Consider the following 25,671-nt stretch of genomic DNA (forward strand, 5'->3'; position numbering starts at 1 on the left):
AAATAGAAAATATGAACAGACCAATCACAAGCACTGAAATTGAAACTATGATTAAAAATCTTCCAACAAACAAAAGCCCAGGACCAGACGGCTTCACAGGCGAATTCTATCAAACATTTAGAGAAGAGCTAACACCCATCCTTCTCAAGCTCTTCCAAAATATTGCAGAGGGAGGAACACTCCCAAACTCATTCTACGAGGCCACCATCACCCTGATACCAAAACCAGACAAGGATGTCACAAAGAAAGAAAACTACAGGCCAATATCACTGATGAACATAGATGCAAAAATCCTCAACAAAATACTAGCAAACAGAATCCAACAGCACATTAAAAGGATCATACACCATATTCAAGTGGGGTTTATTCCAGGAATGCAAGGATTCTTCAATATACGCAAGTCAATCAACGTGATACGCCATATTAACAAATTGAAGGAGAAAAACCATATCATCATCTCAATAGATGCAGAGAAAGCTTTCGACAAAATTCAACACCCATTTATGAAAAAAACCCTGCAGAGTGTAGGCATAGAGGGAACTTTCCTCAACATAATAAAGGCCATATATGACAAACCCACAGCCAACATCATCCTCAATGGTGAAAAACTGAAAGCATTTCCACTAAGATCAGGAACAAGACAAGGTTGCCCACTCTCACCACTGTTATTCAACATAGTTTTGGAAGTTTTATCCACAGCAATCAGAGAAGAAAAGGAAATAAAAGGAATCCAAATCGGAAAAGAAGAAGTAAAGCTGTCACTGTTTGCAGATGACATGATACTATACATAGAGAATCCTAAAGATGCTACCAGAAAACTACTAGAGCTAATCAATGAATTTGGTAAAGTAGCAGGATACAAAATTAATGCACAGAAATCTCTGGTATTCCTATGCACTAACGATGAAAAATATAAAAGTGAAATCAAGAAAACACTCTCATTTACCATTGCAACAAAAAGAACAAAATGTCTAGGAATAAACCTACCTAAGGAGACAAAAGACCTGTATGCAGAAAATTATAAGACACTGATGAAAGAAATTAAAGATGATACAAATAGATGGAGAGATATATCATGTTCTTGGATTGGAAGAATCAACATTGTGAAAATGACTCTACTACCCAAAGCAATCTACAGATTCAATGCAATCCCTATCAAACTACCACTGGCATTTTTCACAGAACTAGAACAAAACATTTCACAATTTGTATGGAAACACAAAAGACCCCGAATAGCCAAAGCAATCTTGAGAAAGAAAAACAGAGCTGGAGGAATCAGGCTGCCTAACTTCAGACTATACTACAAAGCTACAGTAATCAAGACAGTATGGTACTGGCACAAAAACAGAAAGATCAATGGAACAGGATAGAAAGCCCAGAGATAAACCCATGCACATATGGTCACCTTATCTTTGATAAAGGAGGCAGGAATGTATAGTGGAGAAAGGACAGCCTCTTCAATAAGTGGTGCTGGGAAAACTGGACAGGTACATGTAAAAGTATGAGATTAGAACACTCCCTATCACCATACACAAAAATAAGCTCAAAATGGATTAAAGACCTAAATGTAAGGCCAGAAACTATCAAACTCTTAGAGGAAAACATAGGCAGAACAGTCTATGACATAAATCACAGCAAGATCCTTTTTGACCCACCTCCCAGAGAAATGGAAATAAAAACAAAAATAAACAAATGGGACCTAATGAAACTTAAAATCTTCTGCACAGTAAAGGAAACCATAAACAAGACCAAAAGACAACCCTCAGAATGGGAGAAAATATTTGCAAATGAAGCAACTGACAAAGGATTAATCTCCAAAATTTACAAGCAGCTCATGCAGCTCAATAACGAAAAAACAAACAACCCAATCCAAAAATGGCCAGAAGACCTAAATAGACATTTATCCAAAGAAGATATACAGATTGCCAACAAACACATGAAAGAATGCTCAACATCATTAATCATTAGAGAAATGCAAATCAAAACTACAGTGAGATATCATCTCACACCAGTCAGAATGGCCATCATCAAAAAATCTAGAAACAATAAATGCTGGAGAGGGTGTGGAGAAAAGGGAACACTCTTGCACTGCTGGTGGGAATGTGAATTGGTACAGCCACTATGGAGAACAGTATGGAGGTTCCTTAAAAAACTACAAATAGAACTACCATATGACCCAGCAATCCCACTACTGGGCATATACCCTGAGAAAACCAAAATTCAAAAAGAGTCATGTACCAAAATGTTCATTGCAGCTCTATTTACAATAACCAGGAGATGGAAACAACCTAAGTGTCCATCATCGGATGAATGGATAAAGAAGGTGTGGCACATATATACAATGGAATATTACTCAGCCATAAAAAGAAATGAGATTGAATTATTTGTAGTGAGGTGGATGGACCTAGAGTCTGTCATACAGAGTGAAGTAAGTCAGAAAAAGAAAGACAGATACCGTATGCTAACACATATATATGGAATTTAAGAAAAAAAAATGTCATGAAGAATCTAGGGGTAAGACAGGAATAAAGACACAGACCTACTAGAGAATGGACTTGAGGATATGGGGAGGGGGAAGGGTAAGCTGTGACAAAGCGAGAGAGTGGCATGAACATATATACAGTACCAAACGTAAAATAGATAGCTAGTGGGAAGCAGCCGCATAGCACAGGGAGATCACCTAGGTGGTTTGTGACCACCTAGAGGGGTAGGATAGGGAGGGTGGGAGGGAGGGAGACGTGGGAGGGAGGAGAGATGGGAACGTGTGTGTTTGTGTGTGTGTGTGTGTGGCTGATTTGCTTTGCTGTAGAGCAGAAACTGGCACACCATTGTGGGGCAATTATACTCCAATAAATATGTAAAAAAAAAAGAATTAAAAAAAAATAATAATAATAATATCCCTGCTGTCCGACGGGGAATTTATAGGGTTTTAAAAAGTGAGTTCCACAATGATCTCTAGCAAGATCATTGCTTAAATTTGTTGTCCATGCAGTGCTAAGTTTTTCTGGGGGGATAAAAAAGGAAAATAAAAGAGTATCTTGATAAACTGCAAAAAAAAAAAAAAAAAAGGTTTGCTGATAAATTGAATGTTGAGTATAAGAAAAATCAAGAATGGCTCTAAGCTTTTTGGCCAAAGGTCCTAAAGAGATGGAGTTATCATTTACTGGATAGGAAAAACTTCTGGAGGAACAGATGGGGAAGGTGGAAGTTCAAGAAAGAACTAGGACCTCAGTTTTAGACCTGTTAAATTTGAAAGGCCTATTAGACATCCAAGCAGAAATACTTTTGTAAAGTGTTGGAGATATGAGATAAGATTTTTTAAGACCTAAAGCATGAAAAGAGTTGACCTTGAAAGAATAAAGAGCACTGTAGCCAAAGAAAATATGAGACTGGGGCTCAGGGAAATAAGTTTGGCTTACCGAACACACTGAAAGGCCAGTGAGCTTACACATAGGAAGACTAGACAACAGGCATTAAAACAAGAAATGATTTTTAAAAAGAGAGTCTCACTGTAACAAAGCAACAGAAAATACTGATACATATTTTGGTACCTGAATGCCATGGACTGAATTGTGTCCCCTCAAAATTCATTTGTTGGACTTCTCTGGTGGCGCAGTGGTTAAGAATCCACCTGCCAATGCAGGGAACACGGGTTCGAGCTCTGGTCCAGGAAGATCCCACATGCCGAGGAGCGACTAAGCCCGTGCACCACAACTACTGAGCCTGCACTCTAGAGCCCGTGAGCCACAACTACTGAAGCCCGTGTGCCTAGAGCCCGCGCTCCACAACAAGAGAAGCCACAGCAATGAGAAGTCCGTGCACCGCAACGAAGAGTAGCCCCCGCTCACTGCAACTAGAGAAAGCCCACGCTCAGCAACAAAGACCCAACGCAACCAAAGATAAATAAATTTATAAAAAAAAGGAAAATTCATTTATTGAAGTCCTAACACTCAATGTGATGGTTTTTGGAGATGGGTCTTTTGGGAGGTAATTATGGTAGATGAGGTCATGAGGGTGAGTGCCTCCTGATAGGATTAGTGTCCTTATAAGAATCCTTACATACCGTATGCTAACACATATATATGGAATTTAAGAAAAAAAAATGTCATGAAGAACCTAGGGGTAAGACAGGAATAAAGACACAGACCTACTAGAGAATGGACTTGAGGATTCGGGGAGGGGGAAGGGTAAGCTGGTACAAAGTGATAGAGTGGCATGGACATATATACACTACCAAATGTAAAACAGATAGCTAGCAGGAAGCAGCTGCATAGCACAGGGAGATCAGCTCGGTGCTTTGTGACCACCTAGAGGGGTGGGACAGGGAGGGTGGGAGGGAGACACAAGAGGGAGGGGATATGGGGATATATGTATGTGTATAGCTGATTCACTTTGTTATAAAGCAGAAACTAACACAACATTGTAAAGCAATTATACTCCAATAAAGATGTTAAAAAAAAAAAAAAAAGAAATAGTCTTTGAGCAAAGATCAAATCCAGGGCATTGCCAGGAAAACATGGTCCAAAAATGAAGCCCATGTTGTGACAAATCTTTTGTTAAGACCTCAGAAAGATCAAAGGTGATGCCTCAGAACGTTGTTCAGAGAGAAAAAAGCCCTCTAAAGAGAAAAAACCTGTGCCTCACAAATCCTCTCAATCAAAGGGCTGCGAGGAAGCTTAAGAGTGCTGCTCCTCAGCCATCTCAGAAAGGACCCAAGGCAGAAAGGCACTTAGCCCAGAGAGATTTGCAGGTGTAGCTTGTTGACTAATGGCATGACCAAAGAAGATTCACAGGAGACCCACAAAGTTCTTAAGATAAAAATTATCTACAGAGAGGATTCTTAAGTGTTAGCATTCTATTTTTGACCTGGGAGGTAATTTAGGTCACAGTCATGAGCTTGATTCATGAAGCTGTATATTTATGTTGTGTGCATTTCTCTGACTTGAGTTATAATACACAACAACAACAAATGTCATATTTTTTAAAAATGCTGGGTTCGATCATTACTTTGAATCTTTAATTTCCTAGCAGGTCACAGATCAAAGTTTGAAAAATTATGGTCTGGGATAAGAGCTGCGACAGTAAAAGAAACTGGGGGGAAAAAAAAACATAATTTGGAGTTTGAAGGTAGAACTGATAGGACATAGTGAGGGACTGGAGTAGGGGAAGAGCAGGGAGAAGTGTCAAAGGTGACTCATGTTTTTGCTTTGAACATCTGAATGGATGGAAATGCCACTTACCGAGATGAGGAAAAGTAGAGAAGGAGCAAATTTAAGATATGGGGGAACAGAATGAAGAGTTTGCATCTGAACATGTGAAATTTGAGACATCTGTTACATACACAAGCAAAGATGCCAACTGGATATACAAGCATAGAGTGCATCACTGACTATCCTAAGTTTGCCTCCCTCTCCCCACAAGTGCCTTACCTTGTTTTATTTTCTTCACAGGACTAATAATTGTTTGAAATTATCGTAGTTTTTTTCATATGCTACTGTCTCTCCTCGACTAGAAACTTAAGCAAAACCCTCACATTTCATTTGCTTATTTGTTGCTTGTGAATGAATGCACTGATGTCCCTAATTCTTTTTCCCTCCTGAATATCCTTTATGGTCTGACTTTGAAGTTTCCTACCACAAAAGAAGTAGAGTATATTACCCTATCCCTTGATTCCAAGTTTGCCATGTGACTTGCTTTGGTCAAGTCTCAAAAGGCCTTGCATGTTGCAGATTATTCTCTTGTGCTTCTGCTGTGACCATGAAAAGGACATCCCAGAGCTGGCCCTCCGGTCCCAAGAGGAAAATGAGCAACATATGACCCAGCCAAGCAGTACTAAAACAGAGCCTCCAACCAACCTACAGTCATATGATCAACCCAGACAAAAAGAGCTGAGCATGACTTAGATCATCTGATTCCCAGTCAATCTACAAACTTGTAAGCTATAATAGTAAATAATCATTGTTTAAAATTGCTGAGTTTTGGAGTGGTTTATTACACAGCAATAGCTAACTGATATACTGCTATATTCCAGTGCCTAGAATAGTGCCTGAAATATAATAATAGCTCAATATTTTAAATGAATTATTTAATTCAAAAGGAAATGGAGGGACTTCCCTGGTGGTGCAGTGGTTAAGAATCCACCTGCCAATGCAGGAGACACAGGTTCCAGCCCTGGTCTGGGAAGATCCCACATGCCACGGAGCAAATAAGCCTGTGCGCCACAGCTACTGAGCCTGCGCTCTAGAGCCCACGAGCCACAACTACTGAAGCCCATGCACCTAGAGCCCATGCTCCTCAACAAAAGAAGCCACCACAATGAGAAGCCCCTGCACCACAACAAAGAGTAGCCCCCGTTCGCCACACCTAGAGAAAGCCCATGCGAAGCAACAAAGACCCAACACAGCCAAAAATAAAAAATATAAATAAATAAATAAAATTTAAAAAAATCATTCAAAAAATTAAAAAGGAAATGGACAAGGAATAGCCAAAGAGGTAAGGAAAACCAGAAGAACGAGATGTCACAGAGGCCAAGAGAAGAGAATGTTTTAAGAAAGAAGTGATCAAAAGGGACTAATGGTGCTGAGGTCTATTAAAATAGGATTGAAAAGCATTTACTTGATATGGCAACGTAGTGATCAGTGGTAGCCTTGAGAAAGGAGGGAAGCCAGATTGGAATGGACTGAGTTTAAAATGGTAAGAAATAGCTACAAGAAAGAAAATTTCCACGGCCCCAAACTGGCAGTGGTGCTCCTCTATACTATCCTACCATTCTTCCTTGAAGATTTCTTTCCTTTCTGATTACTTGATCTTGACTATCAAACCTGGGATATATTTCCTGCAAAGAATAGGAATGCTGAACTTTCAAGCACAACTATTTTCTTTCTTATCTCACAGTACACAAGAAGGCACTGGTTCAGGGTCATACAATAAAAACAAAAACAAAATCAAAAACTCTATCTGCAATATCCCATGCTTTATCTAACTGGCTAAGGCAGGCCAGTCACTGATCATCAGTCAAAAAGCTAGGATGTTTACCTACAAAATAAAAATCAACTGTGAAATTTAAATCTCATGAAACACGACGGGTTGACAGATGATGGTGGACTCCTGATGGCTTCAAATACTGAGAATAAAATTTGGCTACATAAATCTACTACCAAGAGCTAGCTTTAAGTCTCATTACCATATTCAGAACTAATGAGCCTCAACTTATAGTCTATGATTAAAGGAGACAAGATTTATGTTATTTTTCCTGTTTCAATGTCTTGTTTTGGAGCATTCTAGGTACTTCTCATCTGATGTCCTATGTATAAATACTTTTAGAAAACTAAATTCTATACAGACTATTTCTTCAACTTAATTGAAAAACCATTTCATATTTTATACATCTTGGCATCCCCCACAGTTTCTTAAGAAATACCTATTGTTTCTCACACATGTATATAACTACCAATAAGATTTAAAGTTTTTTTACATACCATATTTTTCCATGTGCTCTTTTCCAGCAAACCCAAACATCTGAGAAGCAACTGGGTGGGCTGACAATCCATACTTGTTGATCAGGACTTCGAGATGTTTATCAATTGGATTGGTCCTGTTTGAAAACTAAGAGAGGGGAAAAAACAAAATTTAATAAGTACTTGACATGATGATAGGTGTCTCTTTTAACTATTACAGCGTTACTAAGACATTTACTTATTTGAAGTGTAGAGTAAGCCAAAAATGGACAATGTGAATAAAATCAGTCAGAAAACGCTTTGCAGGGAAACATGGGAAGGAAAAATAATCAAGTGACCATAGAGGCATTAATTCTTTCAAGAAACATGTATAGAGAATCCATATGTGCAAATAACTACTCAAGGTGCTGGGGATAAAACAGTGAATAAAACAGATAAAGTCCCTGCTCATCTGGCATTTACATTTGAGGGAGGAGGGGAGAGAAAGTAATGGGGATGAAAATTAATTAAAATGTAAATAGTAATGCTATAATGAATAAATTCAAGTATAGGGATAAAGATTGAAAGTGGGAAGTGCTACTTTATAGAAAATAGTCAAGGGAGGTCACATTGACAAAATGACATTTGAGCAGGGATGCGAAGGAGTAGGAGCAAGTCATTTGGACACTTTTGGGAGAGGAGCATTCAAGGCAGAAGGAACAGCAAGAATAAAGACCCAAAGGCAGGAGCAGGCTTGGGTATTTGAGAAAAAGAGTGAATTAGGGTTAGGATAAAGTTATACTCAGAGTGCAATCACCTCTGTTTCCATGGTTCTAGAATAGAAAAACACAGTTCCTACTGCAAACATTCTGCAAAGGGAAAGCTAACTGTTTCTTACCAGTTTACCTACTAGACTATGAACACACTGAGGGCAGGAACTTTGCTTCACATACTTCTGTATGTGTATCCAATGCCTAGCATACGGCCTGTTACATAGTAAACATTCCATAAATAATTGTTGAATGAAATAAATCAAGATTTTTTTGGTGCACAAGGGGTTCTAAAGGGAATGCTATGAAAAAACTAAGATTAAGAAAAAATAGGCTTACAAGAGGAAAATTATTTAGTTAGATATGATAAGCAACTTGACAATCCAAAGGAGTAAGACAAAATGAGCTGATAAATGGGATCTGTGGAATCTGTGAACACAGAAATCTTAAAAATAAGTATATATAATTAGTGTTTGGATTTCCATAGATGTAAATTTTTTTCTGTCAGAAGAAATATAAAAAAGAACATTTAAAAAAATACAGAAAATGTCCATACCTAAGTTAAAAAGGAATGTGAATGAAAACAATGATATACAACTTCTGCTTCTAGTCACGATGCACTATAGAAACCAGATTTACCCTTCTGTCTTAAGCAACTAAAAACCTGGACAAAATATACAAAGCAACTGTTTTCAGACAATGGACAACATAAAAGCTCAGTATAGTGATCTCTGAAAGAACTCACAGAGAAGAGTAATGGAGAGACGAGAGACAGAGAGAGAGAGAGAGAGAGAGAGAGAGCTGAAGATCTGAAGAGAGTTCCTCTTGAATTTTCAATGAGTCTAATCAACACATGAATATGAGGAAACTACTGAGACCAGGGAAAGAATCACTGGAAAGGAGCAGGCAGAATAATTCCCAATGTTCCCACAGGGACAGGAATAGTTCTTATTCCCAAAACCACAATGGAAAAGATCTCCTAACATACGGGGCATCAATGGAATCCTGAGGTTACTGCTTGAGTAACAGTGTCAGTTTAGTCTTAGAATAATAAAGGCTGTTCTGATTCTACCTAATGAAGCTTAAAAGCAAGTCTCAAAAGTATCAAACCACTTCTAAAAAACACCTACCCCAGAACAAACCCCTAAGTAGTCAACGGAACATAAAAATTCAACACCCAACAAAGTAAAATTTAAAATGTCTAGCATTCAATCACAAGTTATAAGGCATGCAATGAAACAGAAAAGTACAACTTGTAAAGAGTGGATTAATCAAATCTATCCATTTCAATAGAAATGATATAGAAATGATATAGCTGATATAGCTATATCAGCTGATATAGCTGATAGATATAATGATATCAGCTGATATAGCTGATAGAATTAGATGGGAACATTAAAACAGTTACTATAATATACTCCATCTGTTCAAGAAGGTAGAAGAAAGCATGAACATGACAAAGAAAAACAGGGAAGATATAAAAAAATGACCCACATGAAACTTTTAGAGATAAAATATACATTGTCTGAAATGAAAAGTAAATTCAGTGGAATTAACAGATTAGACAATGCAGCATAGATTGGTAAACTTGGAGAAGTAGCAAATTAAAATATGAGGAGGAAAAAAGCTAGAAAAAAATGAACAAAATCAGTGAATTATGGAACAACAACCAAGAAGTTTAGTAGATATGTAATTGGAGTCCCAGAAACAGAGAAAATGGAGAGAGACAAAAGTCAGAAAAAAAATGTTTTAAGGCATAATGGATGAAAAATTTTCAAATCTGATGAAAACTATAACTCATATATCCAAGAACCTCAACAAACTCCAAGCACAAGAAACACGATAAAACTACACCAAGGTACGTCATAATAAAATTGTTCAAAACCAGTGATAGATAGGGCTTCCCTGGTGGCACAGTGGTTGAGAGTCCACCTGCCAATGCAGGGGTCACGGGTTCGTGCCCTGGTCCGGGAGGATCCCACATGCTGTGGAGTGGCTGGGCCCGTGAGCCATGGCCGCTGGGCCTCCGTGTCCAGAGCCTGTGCTCCACAACGGGAAAGGCCACAACAGTGAGAGGCCCGCGTACCGCCAAACAAACAAACAAACAAAAAACAGTGATAGGGCTTCCCTGGTGGCGCAGTGGTTGAGAGTCCGACTGCCGATGCAGGGGACATGGGTTCGTGCCCTGGTCTGGGAAGATCCCACATGCCGCGGGGCAGCTAGGTCCCGTGAGCCATGGCCGCTGAGCTTGCGCGTCTGAAGCCTGTGCTCCGCAACAGGAGAGGCCACAACAGTGAGAGGCCCACGAACCCAAAAAAAAAAAAAAAAAACAGTGATAAAGAAAAATCTTAAAAGTAACCAAAGAAAAATACACATTAAGTATATAGGAACAAAAAAATAAGAATGACAGCAGACTTTAAATTGAAAACAATGAAAGCCAAAAAAAAAAAAAAAAAGAGTGAAGCTAAACTAGAATTCTGTACTCAGCAAATACATCTTTAAAAAAAAGGTAAAAAAAAAATGAAAAAAAATAAGGTAAATAAAGAATTATTAGAACATACAAAACTGATAAAATTCATCACCAGCAGACCAGCACTATGTGAAATGTTAAAGGAGAATCTTCAGGCAGAAAGAATATAATCCTAGAGGAAAACTGGAATCAATAATAAAGGAATAAAGATCACTGAAAATTATAAACATGTGGAGAAATATATGTTTTTTTCTACTTTAAGAATTCTTTTAAAAATAATTGACTATTTAAAGCAAAATCAATAGCTGATATAGGGCTTATAACATGTATAGAAGTAAAATGTGCCTCTAGGAAGAGGTAAACAAAAAAATACTTTGTAAGGTTCATGTAATACTATAGTGATCAGTCGTAACATTACTTAAAGGTGGTTTGTGAATAAGTTAAAGATGAATGTAAACCCTAAAGCAACCACTAAAAGCAAAACACCTGAGGTATAGTTAATATGTTCATAAAACAGACAAAATAAAATTATAAAACATTCTCAATGAACAGAAAAGAAGACAAAGAGGAAAAAAGGAATAAAGATATTGAACAAAAAGAAAATGAGTAGAAAGATGGTAGATTTAAATCAGTGGTGTCCTAATAAATGTTTAATAGTCTCATGGGGGGTGAGGGTGGTCTTATTGATAGCATTTGTCTATTTTTGTGTTGTAAATACTCCCACCATGGCCAATTTGAATCTACTAGCATGATGTCACTGAAAGCAAAGATGAGAAGAGATATGCATAATCAGATCTTGCAAGCTGGTACAAGCCGGTAGGCATCAGTTTCAGCTAACCACTAATGTAAACCCAGCTATATCAATAACCACATTAAGTGGAAAGGATATAAAAAGCCCAATTAAAAGGTAAAGATTATTATATTGTTAAAAAGCAAGACCCAACTAAATGCTGCCTAAAAAACATAATTCAAACATAAAGACAGAAATAGGTAAAAGGATGGAAAAAGATAAACAATTCTAATTCTACTCAAAAGAAAGCTGAAATGGCTATGTTAATATCAGACAAAATAGATATAACATCAAAGAACACTACAAGAGATAAGTTCTTATAAGTAGCCTAAAATCCTTCAAAAGGCAGGGTCTGACAAAGGGAGTACCTGGCTGGGATCCATAAAAACTTTCACAAATGTGTTTTCAGTTTCATGATATAATACACCTCACATCACCTCACAATGATGAAGGGGTCAATTTATCAAGGACATAACAATCTTAAATGTTAATACACCTAATATGAAAGCCTCACACTACACGAAGCAAAAACTGATAAAACTGAAAAAAAATAGACAAATCCACAGATTTAGCAGCAGATCTCAATATCTCCCTCTCAATAACTGATAGAACAAGTAGACAGAAAAACCAGTAAGGATATAGAAGGCAACCAATATTATCAACCAACTTGACCTAGAATTTATAGAACACTCCACCCAACAACAGTAGAGTACACATTCTTCTCAAGTGCACAAGAATATTTACCAAAACACACCACATCTTGAGCCAAAAAACAAGTCTCAATAAATGGAAAAGCATTCACATCATACAAAGTATATTCTCTGACCACAGATAATTAAAATAGAAACAAATATCAGTAACAAAAAGGTATCTGTAAACTGCCCAAATGTTAGGAAGCTAAGCAACACACTTCTAATGTATGGGTGAGAGAAGAAATCACAATGGAAATTGCTAACTAATTTGACCTAAATGAGAATGAAATCATGACATAAAAAATTTGTGGTATGCTGCTTAAGCAGTGTTTTAAAAGAAATCTATAACATTAAATGCCCATGTTTGAAAAGATTTAAAATCAATGACCTAAGCTTCCAGCTTAATAAACTACAAAACAGAGTAAATTAAACCCAATGTAAGAATTGAAATATTAAGGATCACAGCAGATATAAACAGAAAATGAGCAGAATGAAGTAGAATGGATAGAAATTAGTAGAATGAAATAGAAAAGAGAAAAAAATAGAGAAAATCAATGAAAACAAGGGCTGGTCCTAGTAGAATGAAATAGAAAAGAGAAAAAAATCAATGAAGACAACGGCTGGTACTCTGACAAGATCAATAAGACTAGTAAACACCTTTTGTTATACTGATCATGGAAAAAACAGAGAAGACAAAGGTTACCAACAACAAAAGAAGAGAAAGGACATATCTAAAGATCCTACCTGAAGGGGATACTATGGGAATAATATGAACAAGTTTTAGTCAATAAATTCAACAATTTAGATGAAATGGACAAATTCCTTAAAGGGCACAAACTATCAAAGCCCACTCAAAAAAAAAAATAGATAACCTGAATAGTAATATACTTACTAAAGAAACTGAACTTTAAAACCTTCCCATAAAGAAAACTACAGACCTAGATGTGCACTGGTGAACACTACCAAACATTTAAGGAAAAAAATAACAATTATATAAACAAACTCTTCCTAAGTAAAAAAAAAAAAAAAGAAGGGAACAATTCTCAACCATTCTATGAGGCCAGCATTATCCTGATATCAAAAGTAAATAAACATTAAAACAAAAAAGAAAACAAATCAACACCATCACAAACATATACACAAAAATCCTTAGCATAATTTTAACAAATTAAATCCAACAACATATAAAAGATAAGACATCACAACCAAGCATTTACCCCAGAAATACAGGATGGGTTAATATTCAAATATCAATCAATATAATTCACCATACTAACCAACTAAATTAAGAATAACAAACAAAATAAGGATCTCTCATAGGTACAGGAAAAGCAAGTGAGAAAATTCAACATATACTCAGGACAAAAACTCTCAGCAAACTAAGAACAGAAGGTAACTTTCTCAACCTGATAAAGAACATCTGTGAAAAACTTACAGCTAACATATTTAATAGTGAAATCTGAATGTTTTCCCCTATGATCAAAAACAAGGAAAAGATAAATGATCTCACAACCTCTATTTCAATTTGTTGTGACGACCCTAGCCAGTGCAATCATAAGGCAAGAAAAATAAATAAAAGGCATACAGATTGAAAAGGAAGAACATAGATGATATGATGATATGTACATAGATGATATGATTGTTTATGCAGACAATCCTACAGAATCTTAAAAAAGCCACTAGACTAGGAAGAGAGATTAGCTAGATCACAAAATACAATGTACAGTTGGAAACTGGTATTAAAATAAGCGCTATTTTTAATAACATAAAAAACTTGAAATACCTGGGGAAATTTTTAATAAAATATGTAAAAGAGTTACACATTGAAAACTAAAAAACATTACTGAAAGAAATCAAAGACCTAAATAAAGAGAGATAAACAATTTTCATGGACTGGAACATTTAATATTGTTAAAAATGTGGAGATCCCTATGTATTAACCTATAAATCTACTGCAGGAAGCATTTTTATAGAAATTGACAAGCCAATTGTTAAAATGTATATGCAAATACAAAGGATTAGAATAGCCAAATCAATTTTGTAAAAGAAAAACAAAGTTGGGAGAATATGCATTCCAATTTGATTTCAAGGCTTATTATAATGTTACAGCATTCAAGAAAGTAAAGTATTGGCATAAAGACTGATCAAGGAAGAGTCCAAAAAATGATCCACACTACATGGTCAACTGATTATCAGCAAAGATGTCAAGGCAGTTCAATGGGGAAAAGATAATCTTTTCAACAAATGGGGCTGTATGAAATATGGGATACACATTTTTTTTAAAATTTTAAACATTGATCTTTACTTCCTACCACTTACAAAAATTAACTTAAAATTTTCTTAAATAGGATACAAAAAGCACAATAGTAAAAAACAGACAAACTATAGACTTCATCAAAATTTTAAACTTTTGCTCTTCAAAAGATACCATTTATAAAAGGAAAGGGCAAGTCCAGAGAGCTGGAGAAAATATTTGTAAAACATATTGAACAAGAGCTTGTATCTATCTGGAATATATAAAGAACTCTTACAACACAATAATAAGAAAATAACCAACTAGTAATTGGGCAAAATATTTGAACAGTCATTGAATTCATCAAAGAAGATATACCAATGACAAATAAAAACATGAAATGATGCTCAACACCATTAAATATTAGGAAAATACAAATTAAATCCACAATAAGATACCACTGTACACCCACTGTGTGAAGAAAATTAAAAAGAATGATGATCACAAGAAAACTATACACCAATATCTCTTACGAATGTAGATGAAAATATCTTCAATGAAATGCTAGCAAACTGAATCAACAACACATTAAAAAAACCCATGACAAAGTGGGATTTATCCCAGGAATGCAAGGTTGGTTTAATGTCTAAAAATCAATTAATGTAATACACCATATCAATAGAATAAAGGGCAAACACCACACAATCGTCTCAACAGACCCAGAAAAAGCATTTGACAAAATCCTAAACAGATTCCTGATAAAAAAAAAAACACTTTTAAAAAGCATGGAGGAACTTCCCTGGTGGCACAGTGGTTAAGAATCCGCCTGCCAATGCAGGGGACATGGGTTCGATCCCTAGTCCAGGAAGATCCCACATGCTGTGGAGCAACTAAGCCCATGCACCACAACTACTGAGCCTGTGCTCTAGAGCCTGCATACCACAACTACTGAGCCCATGTGCCACAACTACTGAAGCCCACACACCCTAGAGCCTGTGCTCTGCAACAAGAGAAGCCACCGTAATGAGAAGCCCATGCACCACAACGAAGAGTAGCCCCTGCTCGCCACAACTAGAGAAAGCCTGCACGCAGCAACAAAGACCCAATGCAGCCAAAAATTAATTAATTGATTTTAAAAAAATTTTTTTAAGTGTGGAAAAGAAGGGAACTTCCTCAACCTGATAAAAGGCATCTACCACAGATAACATGCTTAATGGTGAAAGACTGAATGCTTCCCTCATAAAAGCAGAAACAAGATGAAATGTCTGCTCTCACCATTTCTATTCAACATTGTACTAGAAGTTCTAGCTAGGGGAATTAGGCAAGAAAATAAATAAAAAGCAACCAAATTGAAAAAAAAAAGAAGAAAAACTATCTCTATTTGTAGATGACATTATCTTGCAAATAGAAAATCCTAAGGAATCCACTAAAATCTATTAGAATCAACAAGTTCATCAAGATTACAGGACATAAGATCAATATATAAAAATTAAATATATCCATACACTTGCCAAGAACAACTTAAAATGAAGTTAAGAAACTAGGGACTTCCCTCATGGTCCGGTGGCTAGGACTACATGCTCCCAATGCAGGGGGCCCGGGTTCGATCTCTGGTCTGGGAACTAGATCCCACATGCTGCAACTAAGAGTTTGCATGCCACAACTAAAGATCCCGCATGCCACAACCAAAGATTCCACATGCCACAACTAAAAGATCCCACATGCTGCAACTAAAAGATCCCGCATGCCACAATGAAGATTCCGCACGTGGCAACAAAGATCCCGCATGCCACAACTAAGACCCAGCACAGCCAAATAAATAAATATTAAAAAGAAAGAAAATAATTCCATTTACAAAAGCATCACTAAAAATAAAACACTTAGGAATAAATTTAACAAAAAAAGTGTAAAACTTACACTCAGAAAACTATAAACATTGTTGAAAGAAATGAAAGATCTATTTTAAATAAATGAAAAGACATTCCATGCTCATGAATGGAAGATTTCAGATGGTTAAAATGGTAATACTCCTCAAAATGATATACAGTCAACACAATCCCTATCAGAATCTCAACTGGTTTCTTTGCAAATATTGATAAGCCAATCCCAAAGTTCATGTGGAAATTCAATGGACAGAGAACAGCCAAAACAATCTGGAAAAAGAAGAATTTAGAAGACTCTTACTTCCTGATTTCAAAACTTACTAAAAAACAACAGTAGCCAGGGAATTCCCTGGTGGTCCAGGGGTTAGGACTCTGTGCTTCCACTGCAGGGGGCATGGGTTTGATCCCTGGTTGGGGAACTAAAATCTTGCCTGCCACACAGTGGGTCCAAAAAAAGAAAAACAAAAAACAAAACCCAGTAACCGAAATACTGTAGTATTAACTAGCATAAGACTATATAGATCAGTGGAATAGAATTGAGAGTACAGAAATAAACTCTCACAATTAAAATCAATTTTTTAAAATATTATTTTTATTAAGTCTTTACCCTTGACAGTGTGGTTTGGTTATTTTTTTAATATTTATTTATTTACTTACTTTATTTGGCTGCGCTGGGTCTTAGTTGCAGCATGCAGGCTCTTAGTTGCGGCATGCGAACTCTCAGTTGCAGCATGCATGTGGGATGTAGTTCCCTGACCAGGGATCGAAGCCAGGCTCCCTGCATTGGGAGCACGGAGTCAAGTCCCAAAATCAAGGGGCTTTTTTGTTTGGTTTCTTCGGTTTTTTTTTTGCGGTGTGCGGGCCTCTCACTGTTGTGGCCTCTCCCATTGCGGAGCACAGGCTCCGGACGCGCAGGCTCAGTGGCCATGGCTCACAGGCCCAGCCGCTCCGCGGCATGTGGGATCCTCCCGGACCGGGGCACGAACCCACGTCCCCTGCATCGGCAGGCGGACTCTCAACCACTGTGCCCCAGGGAAGCCCTATCAAGTTATTTTTTCAAAGGTACCAAGACAAGTAAATGGGTGTTAAGGATAGTCTTTTCAGTAAATGGTGCTGGGACAACTGGACATCCACATGCAAAAGAATGAAGTTGGATCCCTACCTCACACTATATTAAAAAAAAAAAAAAACTCAAAATGGAAAAAAGACCTCACTGTAACAGCTAAAACTACAGAATTCTTACAAGAAAACATAAAAGTAAATTGTCATGACCTTGAATTTGGCAATGTTTCTTAGATATGACACCAAAAGCATAAGCAACAACAACAAAAAATAGATCAATTGAACTTCATCAAAATTTAAACTTTTATGCCTCAAAGCAGGGGTCCCCAGCCCTTGGGCTGTGGACCGGTATCAGTCCTCTGCCTGTTAGGAACCAGGCCACACAGCAGGAGGTGAGCGGTGGGCAAGCAAGCGAAGCTTCATCTGATGCTCCCCATCGCTCACATTACCACCTGAACCATTGCTTGTATTACCGCCTGAACCATCACCCCACCCCAACCCCATCCGTGGAAAAACTGTCTTCCACGAAACAGGCCCCTGGTGCCAAAAAGGTTGGGGACCGCTGCCTTAAAGGATACCATTAAAAAACTGAAAAGAGAAGCCACTGAATGGGAGAAAATATTTGCAAATCATCTCTCTGATAAAGGACTTGTATCTAGAATATATCTTACAACTCCGTAATATAGAGACAACCTAATTTTAAAATGGGCAAAGGATCTGAGTAGACATTTCTCCAAAGATACACAAATGGGCTTTAATACATGAAAAGATATTCAACATCATTAGCCATCATGGCAATGCAACTCAAAACCACAAGGAGATACTGCTTCACACCTACTAGGATAGCTGTAATAAAAAAGACAGACAATAACAAATTTTGGCAGATGTGGCAAAATTGGAACCTTCATTGCTATGGACTGAATTTTCTCCATCCCAACAGTTATGTTGAATCCTTTACCCCCAATGTTACTGTATTTGGGGGGAAAGGGGCTTTTCGGAGATAAAGATTAAATGAGGTCATAAGGGTGGGGTCCTCCTCCTTAGGACTGAAGAAAAGGAAAAGGTAATTCATTCCCTCTCCCTCTCTCTCCGTCTCTCTCTCTCTCTGTCTCTCCCGCCCTCTCACCCCTAATAAGTGTTAATGAAACTGGGATTTGGGAAAACTTTTTTTCCCCTTTGGATTTTACTGTATTGCTTGAATTTCTTTATAATTAGCATGAATTCCTTTCTGAAAATAATAAAGCCATTAGTCTTTAAAAGAAAAAGTTCATATCTTTTACTAAATAATATCAGTTTGGGATCTGTCACAAGAAAAGAATCAAGTGCAAAAAAATATTGCTGAAATTGTGTTCATCGCAGCATACCTTACAATAATAATAAATAAAAATCTAAATGTCCAATAACAGGAGCAATCCTAAGTAAATTATAATACAGCCATGTGATAAATTGTAATGCAGACATTAGAAATTTTTTGCTTATAAATAATTTTTAACATGACATACTCAAAAAATAACGTTAAGTGAAAATGAAGTAAATCGAATTATAGATACAGCACAATCTCGACTTTTTTTAGCTAAATTAGCAAATCACTAATGATGACTGTCATTACAGGTGATTATTTCTTCTTTATTTTTTCTGTATTCTTCCATTTTTTATGACTTTTACAACAAGGAAAATAAAATTTTTACTTTTTTTACTTTTTATATTTATTTGGCTGTGTCAGGTCTTAGTTACAGCACACAGGATCTTCGTTGGGGCATGCAGGATCTAGTTCCCTGACCAGGGATGGAACCCAGGTGCCCTGCATTGGGAGTGTGGAGTCTTAACCACTGGACCACCAGGGAAGTTCCAGGAAAATAAAAATTTTAAAATAAGCAGCTCCTGTAAGAGTGGGCCATGAAAATGTAAGAAGTTACTATGCAAATCCTTCCAAACATATATACAAACACTCATAAAAGTTTGGCATCTGTCATTCTAAGTATCTGGGGATGAAATATCTCTTGCTCCTTGCCCCATGTCTTAATCAGTTTGGGCTTCTGTAATAGCATACATAGACCAGGTGGATTAACCAACATATTCTCACAATTCTGAGAGCTGGAAAATCCAAGATCAAGGTGTCAGCACATCTGGCATCTAGTGAAAGCCCACTTCCTGGTTTGCAGATGGCTGTCTTCTCAATGTATCCTCACATGGCAGAGAGCAGAGTGGAAACAAACTCTCTCGTGTCTTTATAAGGGCACTAATCCCATCATGAGGATTCCTCCACCCTCACAACCTAATTACTTCCCAAAGGCCCCACCTCCAAATACCATCACCTTGGGAATCAGAGTTTTAACATCTGAATTTTGAGGGGATAAAAACGTTTAGTTCACCCTAGGAAGTTAAAAGCAGAGCAACAGCTCTTGTTCTCAGCCTAAAGAAATAATGAAGAGATGTTTTGGCAAAAAATAAAAAACAAGAACACACTGTTCCTCTACTTCTTTGGTAAATTTAACTCCTAATTTTCTCCTATGTTTGTCTGTGCTATGAACAGCCAATCCCAGGCTTTCCCTGATGCCTAAAGTTCAACCAAGAGCTGACTTCAGCACTCCCTCCTTGCCTGCTGCTGACCTGAGGATCGAAATCACATCAAATCACATGCTTAGATGGACCGAAAAATAAGTGGTCAGAGGCCAAACTGAGTGGCAACATTCCAACTCTGAAGAAATTATAAAACTAACCAAAATAAATTAACTCGTAGGAAGTGCCAACAACGGGAACCATAGATCCATTTCATCTCATAAAAGCAACAGCCTCTTAAGTCCCTTTCTTGGCTACACTCAGGCCAATAAAGAAAAAAATAATGTGTAAGCCATATATGTAATTATAAATTTTCAAGCAGCCACATTAAAAAAAAACAGGTAGAATTTATTTGAATATATTAATTTAACCCAATATATCCAAAATATTATAATTTCAAAGAAATTTTTTTTAAAAAAATATATTTTTTTAAAGTAAGAGTGGTTTTGTTTATTTATTTATTTTTGGCTGCGTTGGGTATTCGTTGCTGCGCGTGGGCTTTCTCTAGTTGTGGCGAGCGGGGGCTACTCTTCGTTGCGGTGTACAGGCTTCTCGTTGCGGTGGCTTCTCCTGTTGAAGAGCACGGGCTCTAGGCACACAGGCTTCAGTACTTGTGGCACATGGGCTCAGCAGTTGTGGCACACGGGCCTAGTTGCTCCGTGGCACGTGGGATCTTCCCAGATCAGGGATCGAACCCATGTCCCCTGCATTGGCAGGCGGACTCTCAACCATTGTGCCACCAGGGAAGTCCCAAAATTATTTTTTTTAATATTTTAGTTTATTTAAACAATATCATTTATGTGTATTGTGCTGGCACAAATATGCAGAAATATTTTTAAATTGTTGAGACAGTTTCATTCTTTTTTCATATAAAATCTTTAAAATTCATGTATATTTTATGGTTCCAACACATCTCAACTTGGATGCTAAATTTTTATCAGAAATATTTGATCCAGGTGGGCAGCCACATATATTTGTTTGTTGTGAATAGTATTCCCAGTGGAACAAGTATCCTTTTTAGTTCAAGGTAATAATTCTCTCTTGTATAAGAAATTATTACCTTTGTTTGCAGCATACCCATAAAAAGGGAAGTCAGGACACATGATCTGAAGGGAAAGACATAGGACAAAGATAGAAACCAAAACAGCAATGCAGGAGTGGTAAGTTAAGCCCTCTGCTATAGAGAGCCACCTAGGGGCCATAAACAGGAACAGCAAGTTATTTTTGTTACATTCAAATAGATTGTTCAATCACCTGATTTTTAAATTTAGGATTCTAAATACAAAATCTTAATAAATTCAGTTACAAATTGCTATAATTAATAAATGAATAAGGGAAGAAAAGAAGAAAAAGAGCAAGAAAAAAAGAAGTGCAGATGTATATGGAAATAGGGGGGTAGTGAAATGCCAACAAAAGGATTTCATGTAGATAGAAATAAAAAGGAGGAAAAGACAAAGTATAAAAGAGAAATGGAGAAGAAACTCATAGTGAAAGAGAAGGGAAAAAATGATAGGTTCTCCAGGTACAGCAAAAAGTTTATTTGGATTAAAAGACCTGGTCTCAGTTGAATCATTAACTGCTAACTGGGTCCAATGTCACTGGATAATTACTTCACTCTGGGCTTCACAGATTCACTTTAGCTGTAAAATATCTTCAGGACCATCTCAAGCTAAAACATTGTCTAAGTTGCTTGCCTGCCCCAGGAATCTATCCTATAGAAATAATAGCTTGAGGAGGGTGGGAGGGGGAAAAAAAAAGAAAGAATGGCTGGAGAAAGTAAAGATATATGTACAAGAATGTTGACTGGAACACTGTAATAGCAAAAAAAAAGAACATGTAAAACTAAAATTAAACAACCTAGTCAGAAGAGCAGAAGGGACTGATTGAAAACCCTACAGCCATGTAATGGGATACTAGGCAGCTGTTAAAAATAAGGAAGTATATCAATATGTTCTAGCCAGGAAAGCTGTCCATTTGCCATGTGAAAAAGCAACATGTATAAAATCATTGGTCTTCTCCATGAACATATCAGTGTTTTTTAACATTCTGAACATGTATATGTATATGTATATGTGTATGAATGCTTAGTTAGATATGTCTGTATAAACTTGGAATAAAGAAAGGACATATAGGTACACTGGTTACCTCTGAAGAACAAGATTAAACAGGCAAATAAGGACTTTTAATATATATGCTTTTTAAAATTATGGGACTATGGATGAATTTTACTATTTTATAGTTTTCAATAATTTTCAAATAAAAGTTATCAAGGTACCTACCATTAACTACGGAAGAAAAACATCTATTTTTCATGTGTCATAAATGTTAGGCACTTCTGTTAGGCAACACCTAATCATCTTACTTTGCATCTTCTCCAGCTGCCACCCTCCAATCCAGTTTTTCAAACTGTTCCCTGAACATACTATATTCACTCCCACATTCATGGCTTGGCTTATGATGTTTTCTCCAACTCCCAGAAAGATCTTGTCTTCCCCGATCTTCAATTATCCTTATTTTTATCTTTATTTATTATATAGCCTGTAAGCCACAACTACTGAATCAGCCCATGCACCCTAGAGCCTGTGCACAGCAACTACTGAGCCCATGTGCAGCAACTACTGAAGCCCGCATGCTCTAGGGCTTGCGTGCCACATTTACTGAGCCCACATGCTGCAACTACTGAAGCCTGCGTGCCTAGAGCCCGTGCTCCACAACAAAAGAAGCCACCACAATGAGAAGCCCACGCACCACAACGAAGAGTAGCCCCCACTCGCTGCAAATAGAGAGAAAGCCCCAGCACAGCGCAGCCAAAAGAAAAAGAGAGAAATAGATGGCAATACCATAATAGTAGGGGATTTTAATACTCCACTTTCATCAATAGATAGATCATTCAGACAGAAAATCAATAAGGAAACATCAGCCTTAGACAAGATACCAGACCAGATGGACTTAACAGTCACTTGCAGAACATTCCATCCAAAAGCAACATAATACACATTCTTCTCAAGTACACGTGGAATGTTCTCTAGGACAGATCATGTGCTAGGCCACAAACAAGTCAATAAATTTAAGACTGAAATCATAGAAAGTATCTTTTCCAACCACTGTGGTTTAAAATTAGAAAACAATTACAAGAAGAAAACTAAAAAATTCAAGTAAGTGGAGATTAAACAACATGCTACTGAACAACCAATATGTCAAAGAAGAAATCAAAAGAAAAATCATAAAATATCTTGAGACAAACGAAAATGGAAATACAGCATACCAAAACTTACGGGATACCACAAAAGCAGTTCTAAGATGGAAATTCATAACAATAAACACCTCCATTAAGAACAAGAAAGATCTCAAATAAACAACCTAACTTTACACCTCAAGGAACTAGAAGAAGAAGAATAACCTAAGCCTAAAATTAGTAGAAGGAAGAAAATAACAAAGATTAGAGAGGAAATAAATGAAATCGAGATAAAAAGACTATAGAAAAGATAAATGAAACTAAGAGCTGATTTTCTGAAAAGATGAAGAAAATGCCTACACCATGTTTTCTCTCACCACTTCATTAATTCCAATTACACATTTATTATACCTTATCACACTATCCTCCATATAACATAACTTCCTGCCAATTTCCAATCTTTTCCCTCTCTATAGTGTATTCTAAATAATTTCTAGTCCAGTTTCACTAATTCTCTTTTAGTCATGTATAATCAGCTATCAAACCTATCTTTTGAATTTTTAATTTTAATTATTTCATTTTTCGTTTCTATAAATCCTATTTGGTTTTTTTTCAATGCCTGTAATGTCCCTTTTTGCAGTTTCTTATACCCCTGAGGTATTTCCAAGCTTGCCTTTTATTTTTTAAAACATAGCAAGCATGCCTAAAACTAGATCCAATAAATCTCGTTTCTGAGGTCTGCAGAGATCACTTTTTACTGTTCCTTCTTCACCCTGGTCCTCAACTATGGTGCCTTGTTTCTTTAATGCTTGGTTATCTTTAATTGCATGTCCTTGAAAGGTTACTTGAAGAGTTCTCAAAGCCTTCTAGAAGGAAGATGCTTTCCTCCAAAAGAAAATTTGCAGTTGCTTCTGTTAAGTGCCATGGTTAACTGGAACCAACTTAAGACTCAATTCATGGTCTAATGTTTCTTTGACCACCCAGGTAAACGAGAATTTTGGCAGCAATCCCTGTGGTTTATTAATTCTCAGTGAAAGGTTTTCTGGTTATTTTTTTCTTCTCTTTTTTTTCTCCCTTGCTTTGCTCAGTGCCAAAGCAACTCTCCCTGTAATCTACTGAAAGTGGGGAAAAGAGGACGTAGGGGTGGGGGGGTAGTTTTACTTTTGTGTTCACCCTTACTGAAAAGGTTTACCCCTAACCAGTTTAATGTGGAGAGTCGGTATTCAATTTCTGATCTTGGGGGGACCTCAGCTGTGACTACTTTCCTCTTCATCTAGGGGGCCATCAAAATTGAAGTTAACAGCTTCCTGATCAGCGAAGGCCTTCAAGGCAAAAGCAGCTTCAAACGCTGATCTTAATTTTCCGGCATTCACCAGCAATTCCTCTTTCGTTAGCTCTTCAGTGTCTTTAGGATATCTTGTTTCTATTCCATTCAAATATTTTAGTTGTCATTAGTAGGAGAAATGATTCAAAAACCTGGCTTGCCATTACCAAAAACAGAAGTCCCAAACCTTGTTAACGCTCTTCAGTTTGTTGAACGGAAATAATTTTTGAATGAATGAATGAATGACTTTCAAATTAAACAGACATGTCACCATCAGATTCAATCATCTAACCTGTCTGAACATCAGTTTCACAAAATAAAGGGGTTGAACAAGATTATCTCTATGATTCTTTATTGTCTAAAATAGCAGGATCTATTGCATATACATGCGATGTCACCCTTTTGCAGGCTCCATTTATGGTAGTCAGATGGGCAAAGTTTTCTCACAGTGTTACAACAATTCCAAAATAAGAATAAATGAGACTCACTGTTAATCCAAGGGATCCCTTTTCCATCTTCTCAAATCCAAGAGCCAAGACACAATCTGCCAGACCTTGAAAGAAAATGTAATTAGTTTGAAAAATTAAATTTCCAGACACCCAACAAAATATCATTAAATACTTCAATTTAACTAAGCATGTCAGTTTATGCAAAATGTAAAAACATGGTATAATCCTATAAAATATTTAATAACTGAAAAAGTACAGAGAAAATTCTTATATGCTTCTAAATAAGAGGAAAAATTAATAAATTATATAATTCTTTCTTTGATTCTCAGTGTTAATAAGACTTTTGATTAATGTGGAAATGTGTTCCAGTGAAGAACAAATATAAATAGCTAATTTTCAATTTTTAAACATTAAGTAAAATTTTAAAGCAACTTGATGAAAATCTCAACAGAATTATTTTTGGAGGGAGGGGGCACCTAAAAATGATGTTAAAGTTCAACTAAACAGCAAAACAAGCAGAATTGCCAAAATTTTTCCTAAAAAAAAGGAAAAAAAAATAACAACATAGGGGGCACAGGGGATACTAGTATTATCCAATAGTGAGACATTATAAAGCTCAAACAATTAAAACACCAAAGAGTAGAGCAATAATCAACAATCAATCAGAAGAAAGAACAGAGGGCCTAATAAAAGAGCCTAAAATATTTGGAAATATAGACTATGATATATATCCGAGAGAACTGAAAATATATGGCCACAAAAAAAATTGTACACAAGTGCTTACAGCAACATTATTCATAATAGCCAAAAAGTAGAAACAACTCAATG

The 25,671-nt window shown here is 36.7% G+C and overlaps 1 protein-coding gene across 3 annotated transcripts in view; it reads right to left on the reverse strand.

Annotated features, from left to right (window-relative positions):
* SCP2 (sterol carrier protein 2) overlaps positions 1–25,671 on the reverse strand; it is a 161,924-nt gene that overhangs the window by 117,776 nt on the left and 18,477 nt on the right. For all 3 annotated transcript variants that reach the window (XM_022575710.2, XM_022575708.2, XM_022575709.2), the window contains 2 exons: positions 24,883–24,947; positions 7,479–7,605 (listed from right to left, as the gene is read on the reverse strand). In XM_022575710.2, coding sequence (XP_022431418.1) covers positions 7,479–7,605; positions 24,883–24,947 — 192 coding nt within the window. The remainder of the gene's footprint in view (positions 1–7,478; positions 7,606–24,882; positions 24,948–25,671) is intronic.

Source organism: Delphinapterus leucas, chromosome 1 (genome assembly GCF_059928025.1).
Source record: "Delphinapterus leucas isolate spDelLeu-1000000601 "Yukka" chromosome 1, BTC_Dleu_Yukka2, whole genome shotgun sequence".
In the NCBI taxonomy this organism is placed as follows: Eukaryota; Metazoa; Chordata; class Mammalia; order Artiodactyla; family Monodontidae; genus Delphinapterus; species Delphinapterus leucas.